Source organism: Prionailurus viverrinus, chromosome F2 (genome assembly GCF_022837055.1).
Source record: "Prionailurus viverrinus isolate Anna chromosome F2, UM_Priviv_1.0, whole genome shotgun sequence".
In the NCBI taxonomy this organism is placed as follows: Eukaryota; Metazoa; Chordata; class Mammalia; order Carnivora; family Felidae; genus Prionailurus; species Prionailurus viverrinus.
Genome location: NC_062578.1, coordinates 16,694,530 through 16,706,643, shown reverse-complemented (window position 1 = coordinate 16,706,643; position 12,114 = coordinate 16,694,530). Strand labels below are relative to the sequence as shown.

Genomic DNA, 12,114 nt, shown 5'->3' with positions numbered 1-12,114 from the left:
TCAAATTAACAACATAAGAAAAGAGATAAAAATTAGAACCACAATGGCATACCATTTCCCACCCACCAGATTGGCACACAATTAGTCTGGTGATTTCAAGTGTTGACAAGGATGTGGAACAACAGGAACTCTCATTAACTTTTAGTAGTAATGGAAATTAGTGCAATAGTTTTGCAGAACAACGTGGCATTATGTAATAAAGTATAGATGTACAAACACTTTGACTAAGGTATTTGCTGTTAGCACTTATGCACCAGAAGATATGTATATGAACATTCATAGAAGCATTGTTTATAGCGGACAAAAAAGTGGAAACTACCCAAATTTCTGTTAGCGGTAGAATGGGTAAATAAATTTATGGGATGTTCTCCCAGAAGAATACTATACAACAGTGAAAATGAATGAAAGGCAGTCATAATGTGAATGGATCTTAGAAATAGTATGTTGAGGGGCGCCTGGGTGGCTCAGTTGGTTGAGCAATCGACTTCAGCTCCGGTCATGATCTCATGGTTTGTGAGTTTGAGCCCCGCGTTGGACTCTGTGCTGACAGCTCAGAGCCTGGAGCCTGCTTCTGATTCTGTGCCTCCCTCTCTCTCTGCCCCTCCCCCACTCATGCTCTGTCTGTCTCTGTCTCAGAAATAAACATTAAAAAAATTTTTAAAAAGAAAAAGAAATAGGATGTTGAGTTTTGAAGAAAAAAAGCAAGTTGGAGGATAATTGTTGAATATAAGCCCATTCACTTAAAGTTCAGAAATATGCAAAACCAAGCAATATATGGATTAGGAATGCAAATTTATTTATTTGTAATGTTAAAAAGAATATTAAGGAAATTATTACATTATAATAGCCAGGACATGGATGGAGACAATCTAAGTGTCCATCAATGTTTGAATGGATAAAGAAAAAGTGTGTATGTGATAGAATATTATTCTGCCATAAAAAGAAAGAAATCCTGCCATTTGTAACAACATGGATAGAATGTGAGTACATTAAACTAAGTGAAGCAAGTCCGATAAAGACAAATACTGTATAATCGCACTTATATGTAGATTATAAAACTTATTGGAGATTGGATTTGTGGTTACCAGAGGTGAGGGTAGTTAAAAGGTACAAACTTGTAGCTATAAGATGAATAATTTCTGGGGATGTAATATACAGCATGATGACTGTAGTTAACACTGCTATATGGTATATTTAAAGGTTGCCAAGAGAGTAAATCATAAAAGCTCTCATCACAGGGAAAACCTTTTTTTCTTTTTTCTTTTTGTATCCAAATGAGATGATGGATGTTATCTAAACATATCGTGGTAATCATTTCATAAATATATATAAGTCAGGTCATTGTATACTTTAAACAATGCTGTACATCAAATATCTCAATAAAACTGAAGGAAAAAAATGATTACAAAGGATTTAAGATAGCAGAGGGAAAAGTCAATAGGAACTGAAAAGGTAGTGGGATATTCTTTTTATAAAAGGTATAAAGTCAGGTCATAATATTTGTATGTATTTAGTATTTAATAAAAATAATAGCAGATTAAGGAATTAAGTGAATTACCCCCAAACCTCAACCAATAACCTATATTTAGGGCTTGAAATGGAATTGTCTGACTCCAAAGCCCTTGGTTGTAGCCATAATAGTATCTGCTCTCAAAGTAGTTGGCATAAAAGGCTAATAATCCACTTTCTCATTTTCCCTTACTTTGTGAGTTGGTTAGGCCTGTGGCATCTTCCACTCCCTGCCATGGGTGAATTTGCAGAGAACAAAGAACCTTCTCCTTTTCTGTAGGAAGGGTATTTAATTTCTTTCTCTAATCAAATTTTGTTCTACCCTTCTCCTCTATGTTTGTTTGTTTGTTTTTTTTAAAGTTTATTTATTTTTGAGAGAGAAGGAGGGAGAAAGCGAGAATCCCAGGCAGGCTCCATACTATTAGCAGAGAGCCTGATACAGGACTTGAACTTATGAACCATGAGAACATGACCTGAGCTGAAACCAAGAGTCAGACGCTTAACCGACTGAACCACACAAGCACCCCTGTGTATTTGTTTAATTGAGGTAAGATTCCCATAAAATTAGTCATTTTAAAGCAAACAATTTAGGGGCGCCTGGGTGGCTCAGTCGGTTAAGCGTCCGTCTTCGGCTCAGGTCAATGATCTCGCAGTCCGTGAGTTCAAGCCCCGCGTCGGGCTCTGTGCTGACAGCTCGGAGCCTGGAGCCTGTTTCAGTTTCTGTATCTCCCTCTCTCTGACCCTCCCCCATTCATGCTCTGTCTCTCTCTGTCTCAAAAATAAATAAAGGTTAAAAAAAATAAAAAAAAAAAGCAAACAATTTAGTATAATTCACCACTTCTATCTAGTTATAAGACATTTCCCCCAAAGGAAACCCAGTACCTATTAGGCAGTTGCTCCCTGTTTCTCCCTTCCCCAGGCCCTGACAACCATCAGTTTTCTGCCTCAATGGACTTGTCTGTTCTGGTTATTTAATATAAATGTATCATGCAATATTTGTTCTTTGGTGTCTGGTTTCTTCCACTTAGCATAATGTTTACAGGTTCATCTACATTGTAGCACGTGTCAGTATTTCATTCTTTTTATGGCTGAATAAAATTCCACCTCTCCTCTACTTTTTGTCCTTTCCTCCTCAGAACCTCCTGGGTTTCTCTTAACTCCTTTTCCCCTTTATCTAGTTAAATTTTACGGCTCTTGCTCTTCTCTAGCAAAATGTCTAAGATTCTAGCTGCTTTCTCTCTATCATACTTTGATGGGATGAGCCCTTATCTGAACAACTCCCATTTTGGGGTTATTTGCAACTGTGATCTCTGTACAACTACTGTTTTACTCAATTCCTTGATAAAACTGTTCAGTAGAACAGCCCAATATGATTTTAACTGCTTTGTCTGGCATGGAGAACATTATTTGCCATCTTATCTACAGGGTGTAGGGAGATACTGTGCCAAACGCTTTGTTGGTATCAAGATTCATCCCTTCTAGGGTTATCCATCCTCATAATCTCCTACACCTCAACTTCTCCTTTTTTATGTCTTCAGCTTTAAATGTCACTTCCTCGGGGAAGCTAGCTTTACCTGCATCCTTTGGTTTGCTTTGCCAGGGATAACTGGTTCCCATTTATGCTCTTGTTTCTGTTCCTTGTTACATTGTCTCACAAGTCAGGCCTCCTAGTGTTTATTATCACAGCCCCTGTGCCTCTTCTTTGGTGTGCTTATACTCGTAAATTAGCTAGCTCTTTTGTGTCATTATTTCAATTTGTCTCCCATCTCCTCTGCTAAATTGTAAAATCCAAGATAGCCCAGTCCATGTATTTTCTTTTTCTAGCTCCTACCACAGTGTCTAACAAATATTAAGTGCTCAATAAATGTTTGCTGTGGGAAAACTATCTTAATAAACCTGTCTAGTAAACAGGTTTTTACACTGTTTGTCTGTTCACTGAACCTTGGCAGCCAAAAATTGAAGAAACTTTGGATCCACTTTGAGTTTCTTTTGGGTCAGCATTCTGAGCTGACTCACTTGTCCTGGTCCCCTGGCCCAGAGCCTTGATGATGCTTACTTGGTGTATTTATATAAAGAAGAAGTAAAGGACTTTGGATTAGTTAGTTGCAAGAATTTTTTTTTCTATGAATTAGTTTTAGAAATGGGTCCCTTTTGGTTGGGGGGAAGAAGGTAGGAGGGAGATTGAGTGGGGGTTGGTGAAAAGAGAGAAGGTGAATTTAATCTCTTCCTTGATGCCCTTTACCTGAGCAGCAAAGTGTGATGAATGCTACAGAGCAAATGTAATAAATGTCTCAATATCTTGGCTGAGAGCAGGAGTCTAATTACAAGCCATATGGCCTCTTCAGCACAGTGGCTGTGAATTTATTTGGGTTTTATCCAGGTGAGTAACAAGAACAGTTAAGCAATCAATAGATTTTTCTATCACTGAATATCACATGTTTAGAACCAAGGTCAACTCTATAAAATCTTCTACTTAGATATCTTATTCCCTCTCCTTCCAAAAAATGGGGAAGTCATGATTGCATGAAAAAAATCTTTAGGGTTTAACTGGGAGTTTTCAGTCCATTGCCTTCAGTTTGGGGGAAAAAAAAACCAACACTGAATTTAGCTGTTGTAATCTTGGATTGTTTTACCAGGGTGTTTAGAGATAACTGGTTCTCACTTACTCTCTTGCTTCTGTATTTTGTTTCTCTCTCTCTCTCTCTCTCTCTCTCTCTCTCTCTCTCTCTCACACACACACACACACACACACACACACACACGCAGAGTTCTAGGAAACAGGGTATCTGAAGATGGTCTACAGAGTTCTCTTAGCTAGCAGTAGTATTCTGATTTCATTGTGGTCTTCAGCTAACAGAGGAATATACTGGGTCTAAATGAGATTGTTTTAAGTATACCACTCAAAAATTCACAAAGTGGAACTTCGAATTTGTGAACATTTGAAAGGAAGGGAAATCACCTGGTATTTATTACCTTTACCTTTCAAGTTTCAAATTTTCCAAGATGAAAAAGAGGGGGCGATGGGCTCCCCCCAGATACTTTCTCTCTTCTGTTTTATCCTAATTGATTCATAAGAACAATAGAATTTCTCTGTGTTCCTAGGATCCCACTGGGAGTATATTTTTATTTTGAAAAGAGATGGATATCTGTTTACAAATTCTATAGTTTCCTGTGAATATTGAAGAGACCACTGGAATTTCCCCCTTTCTTAAGTGTAGACGCTGGATTATACCTTCTCACATAGTTGAAAGAGACATAATAACTAAAGCTAATCTTTCCTCTCTACTACCAAATCCCACCCTGTACCACTACTCTCAAATAGAAACTGGTACCATTTACAGCATCAAAACGTATCTTAGGCTTTAGCCAGTGTCAAGGAGTAGGTATGTTTGTAATATGTACATAATAAAAAATATCCAAGAAAAATTGTAGACTTTAAATATAAAACTAGAATATTAACTATCTCAAGTCAAGTGAAAAACATCTGTAATGTTTTTTAATAAGTCAGCTGGCTAAAAAAGTTTGATATTTTAAATTTGGATTTTCATAAATTAAGAAATATCTAGTGTTCTATAACGTGTCCTTAAAAGAGAAGTTTGAGGTGTTTATTCACTGAATTCAAATCACAAATGTATTTCTCTAGTTAGCTTCTTTCTTCTTTACTAGTCTAATTAGGCATAAGGAGGCAATAAAGTATTAAAGAGCTATAACTTTTAATCTGGAGAGAAGATAATCTCGTATTAGTTTTATTATAGTTTTTATCTTGGCATTTCTGAGAATTGCACTTAGAATAATATAAGATATGCTAGCCATACTTCTTTGAAAATTAATACTCAAATATGAAAAATACATTTTCATTTGTAATATTCATATACTGGTCAAATCTCTAAATACAGTATAATCTGTAGCATAGCATTTACATTGATAATTAATATAAAACCCTTGCTCCACTTGCTTCTCCCCATCCCACTGTATCATCTCAATTAGCTTCAGTCTTCCCTGAAAGTAGGGTATTATGCTTCACAGGCATTTTGTTCTATTACTCGCCAATGAGTATCAAGCTTGAAATGCGGATTTATAGTCCACTCAGAGAAATGTTTTATCAGTACTGGCTGCATAATTAGCAAAACACAGTGCACAATGAAAAATGTGTTATACCTGATTCAAAAGCTAAGAATTTGAAGTGAGGCACCTGGGTGGCTCAGCTGGTTAAGTGTCCAACTTCAGCTCAGGTAGTGATCTCACAGTGCTATTTGTGCTAATAGCTCAGAGCCTAGAGCCTGCTTCAGATCCTGTCTCCCTCTCTCTTACCCCCCTCCCCCCATCCATGCTCTGTCTGTCTTTCTCTGTCTCAAAAATGAATAAACATTAAAAAAAATTTTTTAAAAGCTAACAATTTGAAGATGGTGACAGCAGAGTAATAAATCAAGTGTTGGAATTCTAGCCAGTGCAATAAAGCAAGAAAAATAAAGAAAAAGCATGTGGATTGGAATGGAAGAAATAACACTATTTCTATATGCAGAGGACATAATTGACATCATAGAGAATCCCAAAGAATTCACACATATCAATACAAATTAATGAGTGAGCTTAACAGGAACACAGGATACAAAGTCAGTACACAAAAATAATTGTAAATACTTGTGATGAACAAGTATTTAAGAATTTAATCTGGAAACCCAGATTAAAAGCCAGTGCCATTTACAATAGCTCTCCCCCCAATGAAATAGTTAGGTATCCATTTAACAAAACATATTCCATCTCTGTATTCTGAAAACTACAGAACACTCATAAAAGAAACCAAATGAGACCTAAATAAGTAGAGACACATCCCATGTTGTTGAATTAGAAGATTCAACATAGTAAAGATCTCAATTTTTCCCAAACTAATATACAAATTTCATGCAATTTTAATTTTAAAAATTGGTATTTTTCTGTAGATTTAGACAACCTGATACTAAAATTTATACAGAAAGGAAACCAAACTAGAATCACCAAAACAATTTTGAAAAACAATAAAGTTAGAGGAATCACACTAGCTGATTTTAAGACTTACTTTAAAGTTGCAGAAAGCAAGATGCGTGTGTTATTGGTGAAGGGATAGATATAGATCAATGGAACAGAATAGAGTCAATAAATAGACCCATAGAAATATAGTCACTTGATTTTTAACAAAGGGACGAAGATAATTCAATGGAGAAAGGATAATCTTTTCAACAAATAGTGTTAGAACAATTAAACTCCATGTGCCAAAAAAGCCCACCAAAGTTGACCTAAGTCTACACCATAAACAAAAATGAACTTAAAATGGGTCACAGATCTAAATGTTAGACATAAAACTATGACACTTTTAGAAAACACTGGGGGGGTGCCTGGATGGCTCAGTCAGGTGAGCGTCTGACTCTTGATTTTGGCTCAGGTCATGATCTCATGGGTTCGTGGGTTCAGGCCCCATATTAGGCTCTACGCTGACAGTGTGGAACCTGAGGAGCTTGCTTAGGATTCTCTCTCTCTCTCCCTCTCTTTCTTCTCCTTTTCTGTGTGTGCATGCTCCCTCTCTCTCTCAAAATAAATAAACTTTAAAAGAGGGGAAGAGAACATTGAAGAAAATCTTTATGACATAAGGTTAGGCTCAAAGTTCTTAGACATGACATTAAAATCATAATCCACTTAAAAATCTGATAAATTTTTCATCAAAATTTTTGCTATGCAAAGAAGCAGCAAAAAATATGTAGCCAGGATAAGAGTTTTGCAAAACAAAACACATAAATATTTACACAAATTTTTTTTTTTAATGTTGTTATTCTTAGAGAGCTGGTGCCAGAAGGTTGGTGTAAACTTGCTTTTGACTCTATAATCCTTCTGTGGTTGTTGAATTTTTGAGTATCTCTCACTTTCATACAAAGTCCCAAACCTCCTCACCATTGGCAGCTTTCAAATGAGGTTAGGCAGCAGTCTGATAAAAAATTGTGGAAAGGTAAAGGTTGACTACTCAGATTTCTTCCACCTCTAAAATCCTAGGATTTTATGATTAGATTCAATATAAAGTAATAATTCCCCAAGTGAGAAAATGTTTGCCATGTTTCATTTAATTTCAGAATCACTGAAAAAAAATCTTGAAGTGCTAATATCTCACCAGTGCCTTCTAATGGACTCAGATATTGATGTATGCTGCCTATCATTTTTCATGAGTAGCTTGATATCTGCATGATTAGTAGCACCTTTCAAGAATATTTTCTTTAACAACTTTAAATAGCCCCCCTTCTTTTGCAGAATAGAAGATACCATATTATGTTTATTGGATCATAGTCCAGAAAGCAGAGTCTTCTCATGGAATCTGCTTTTTCATCTTTACAAGTCTTAATGTTTATTTTATCTGTAAACATAAAGTCTCTGAATTAGTGAATAAATATCTGAAATTAACTAGTGCAGCTAGCTACAAATAAGGCATAGATTTTCGTAATGAAATGTTAGATTGAAGAGCAGTGGTAAATTTACTGGATGGTTAATGAGTTTTAGCTTCAGGGACCTCTATCTGTGCAAATCTTTCTAAGGGCCTTTTGGGGCCCTAGCAATGTGCTTATATTTTTGTAGATTTGCAAAAGTAAGATATTTTAATCATAATTAGCAAAAACACTGTCTCTTTTCACTTTGACTTTCCCTCCATCATACTTTTCTTCTTAATGAGTGGCAACAGAGGGGCTATGGATGTTTTGAGGGATTCAGTTAAGAGGAAATAGAGTTAAATGATAAGTTTCATTTGGACTTAGAGGGATATGTTTTTGTGGTTTGCAGAAACTCTGTTTATAGTTAATTATTGCTAGCCATACTGGCTTCGGAATGGCTCGAGGAATACTATAGCTCCCTATGCCAGTTCACTTGCTGAGGAGACATGAAGATCCATGCCACAGGTGATGTCACACTATATGAATGTGTCCAGGGGGCTCTGATACTGGAAGTATTAGGTGATGTAGAGGCAACAAAGTTGGAAACGTGCAGACTTAAAAAGTGGTCTGTGAAAAATTCTTCCAAATCTTACAACTTATATATGAAATAGACTAGATTAGTCTTCCCAAATTTAAAGCAATCCCTAAAAATTTAGACATTATTATTAGTGAGTTGTAAAACCAGAAGAAATTTTTTTACTCTACCAATGAGAGAAAACAAATTTTGATCAAACATGCTAGAGGAAAACAATTAGTTTTCTACTCTTCCTACAGAAAACGACATTCCAATATTATTATTAAATGAAGAGGCAAAGAATAATGAATGCATCCCAAAAACATAAGGAGAAAGTACTGTAGAGGTGTGTCAGGCAGTTAATTAAACTATTCGCTATTTTTCTAGATTTTCTGATACATGATATTTTCAGTTTTTAAAGTTTTAAATTTGTTGTGATTTCATTTTCTCATTCCAAATAAATATTCACTTTCAGATCTAATTTTGTATTTGTAATTTCGTGCTTTTTTTTTCTTAAGAGGACTGCCCAAATAGTGTGTCAGGCCCTATAAAACCTGGATCAACTCTGCATAGAGCTTTTAAATATTTAGCCATAGAATAAAGCTTGTCCTTTTGCTTAAGGATTCTTCGTAACACAATCAGACTTAGTCTAGAATATGACCTCTGCAATGGAATTGGTAGCTCTGGGGAGTAAGAACTAAGAACAGTGAGAGGCACACAGATTTATCACTAGTCACCCTGCAGGAAGGAAACCTGGGTGGAATTTGGCACTGAGTGTAAATTTCTGTTCCAGAAAAGAAATCTTCTGCAAAGGAGGTCTGCTGAAATGACCTGGTAGAGCTTTTATCTAATTTAAAATAGAAAAGATTTTGAGGCTTTTCAGAGAAGTGTACATCAGTGGATTTGGGATATCTGGGTTCAATTCACGTAGTTTTGGTTTCTGCACTATACAGGAAAAGTTAAGATAAAGTTGACACAGTGGATGATGATGACAATACTCTCCTATCTCACGTCCCATCCTATCCTCTGTCAATGATAGAGTACTGTACTGGGTTGATGGATGTTATGGGAGATCCTATAGACAACAGAGCCAGCTAATGAGATCTTAAAACAGTTTATCTCCCTTACAAAGGCAGATGGGATCATCATTCGTAAGCAAGTTATGTAAGGTCACTGGCCCTTCCATGGAGAGGAGTTTACATTTATACATTTCTGTTTAACCCATTTTTGAGTAGTGCTGCTTATTTGTTCTTTTTGGTATGTATGTCCTCAATAAAAGATTAGTTGTCCTTTTATATGCCAAATGAGGCAAAAGACAATAGTAATTGTATTTCACCATGGGCCCACAGTTTGTCTCTAAGGGAAATAACAAAAAATTGTTACAGTAACCCACCTATTTGCCAGACTAGCCACCCAGTGTTCCCCCTAGGAAGGGGTCACAGGTTGCAAGAAAATCCCTCAGTCTTCTCTTGATGCTGGTTGAGGCTAGCTCTGAATATGTGGATTTGGAAGGAAGCTTCATTTCCAGGGAAGAAAGATCACCCTTCCCCAGCTCTACCCAAAACTCATTACCAAGTAATTAGAAAAGAAAAAAAGTCCAGGGTTATTGATGTCCATTTTCTTCTATTTGAATAGAGATCTTTGTTAACAGGCTTGGTTCTCATATCTCTGGGTATTCCCACCCAAACCTCCCTGAACCTCCCTGAACACTCTTGTAACAACATCATGAATTGTACTGGCTTTGCTTTGTGATCAGCATATTTTGTGATTTATTTCTAATGGTGTCAGGTTCTGCTTTTCTCTGTGGCCAGGAAAAGTAACTGTTCCTTTATCCTCACCCAAAAGAGGTACCAAAAGCTGACAATCTGTGGGATTCCCCTCATTGGGTTGTTGGATCTCTCTCACTTCAGTCATAACCATCACCAGGGACCTTGTGCTTGGTCAGGCCTGTGAAGGGACACCCACTAGCTCTGCTGTCATCTTACTCCACCTTTTTCCATGTCAGTCTTGATCTGCTCCTCAAGATCCTCTGGGGACACATAAAAGTCCTCTTCTGGCACTGATGATTTGGGCCGGCAGCGTCCACAGCAGCAGTTGCAACAGCAGCACAGGCAGCAGCAAAAATAACAGCCAGTGAAGAGTCCAATGATGACAAACAGGGTCTAGGGGAAACAGAGACAAACCAAAATAGGGGTGAGGAATGGTGGCGTGTGGGAGAAACCAGAAATTAAGTGTGCATCCATGTATCTTCAGAGACCTGAAGATGTTGCAGTTCCCCCTGAGGACCACATAATCACCCGCATCCTTATTCCATGCAAGAACTAGCTTTTTAGTTGCCTTGGAAACAAATTCCTTATAAAGTTTTGCCTAACAAGTTCACAGGAAGTGACTTGTAGCCACAGTAATGAGGTGTGATACTTTCTTCTTTATTCATAAGCTATGGTGATCATTATTAAGAGGAGAACAAACAAAACAACAAACAGACAACCTCTACAGGTCAAATGAGCTAACCAAGGGGATTGAGTCATTCTCACCAAAGATAAGCTATTGATAGCTCTCCCTCACACCTCCTCATTTCCCTTAGTCACTAAGTCTTGCCAGAGTCTCTTTAAGATCTCTTACACCCTCTCCCTTGTCTCTCTCCTGACTGGTAAGGACTTTAGAAAGATCTCCTTATCTCTGCCTTTAACACATCAGTAGCCTCCTAACTAGCCTCCCTGCCTCCACTCTTGCCTCCTATTCTACTCTGCACATTGTTGTTGGAACTTACTGAAATACATTTCTCTTGAACCTATGTGGCAACTTTCCTGCCTCTCAGGAAAGACTGGAACTCCTTATTAATGGTCATCTGGCTTCAAACCTTTCCCTAATTAGCACAGCCCTATTCCTGCCATACCTTCCATAGCTTTGCTCTCCTTGTGGATTCATCTTCCCAGAGGCCTCCTTCCATTCCTCAGCCATCTAACAAATGCCAACTCTGAGTTTAAGATTCATCTCAAAGATCCTCTCTCTGACATCTTTCCTGATCCCCCCACTCTAGAACAATTACTCCCTCCTTTGTGCCCAGGTTGTACTCCACAGAAATTTCTCCCATGGTTCTATTGTTGTTGTTGACACCTTAGGACATTTATCTGTTTACAGGTCTGTGTCACATTAGACTGCGAGAGTTTTGAAGGTTGTAACTATACGTTAGTCATCTTTTAATCCCTCCTACCTAAGGATTTAGTACCTGGCATGTGGGAGACAATAAATACCTACTGAATTAATGAATGTATAAAGTAATTAATAGATAGATGAATAATTTGTTCCTTTTAGTGAACAGCCAGAACCAGGATTTCCCCACAAGCATATGAAAGATTTGTTTACTAAGTCTGCCATAGCTAAAATGAAAAGAAACTCTACCAACCCTCAATTTAAGTTAAAATAAGCCAAATTTTTTAATTCAGCAATATAATGCTTGTAAAAAATATGTTATTTGAAATAGGAAGTGTTTTGAATAAGAATGCAGATTTTATCTAAAAAGAACAAAGAGGATAAAGATCACCTTGCATGTATGCAGTTCTTCAGTAACTTAAGGTAGAAATCTTTAATGTTGATGAAACTCACCTGGCTCATTCCTGCTTCTTTCTGACTCTGGCCCCCATT

The 12,114-nt window shown here is 37.1% G+C and overlaps 1 protein-coding gene across 5 annotated transcripts in view; it reads right to left on the bottom strand.

Moving 5' to 3' along the window:
* Positions 1-12,114, bottom strand: part of DNAJC5B (DnaJ heat shock protein family (Hsp40) member C5 beta) — a 93,534-nt gene that overhangs the window by 14,189 nt on the left and 67,231 nt on the right. For all 5 annotated transcript variants that reach the window (XR_007148727.1, XR_007148726.1, XR_007148728.1 and 2 more), the window contains one exon: positions 10,460-10,631. Coding sequence is in view for 2 of the 5 variants with exons in the window: in XM_047842861.1 (XP_047698817.1) it covers positions 10,460-10,631 (172 nt within the window). In the remaining 3 variants the exon portion in view is untranslated. The remainder of the gene's footprint in view (positions 1-10,459; positions 10,632-12,114) is intronic.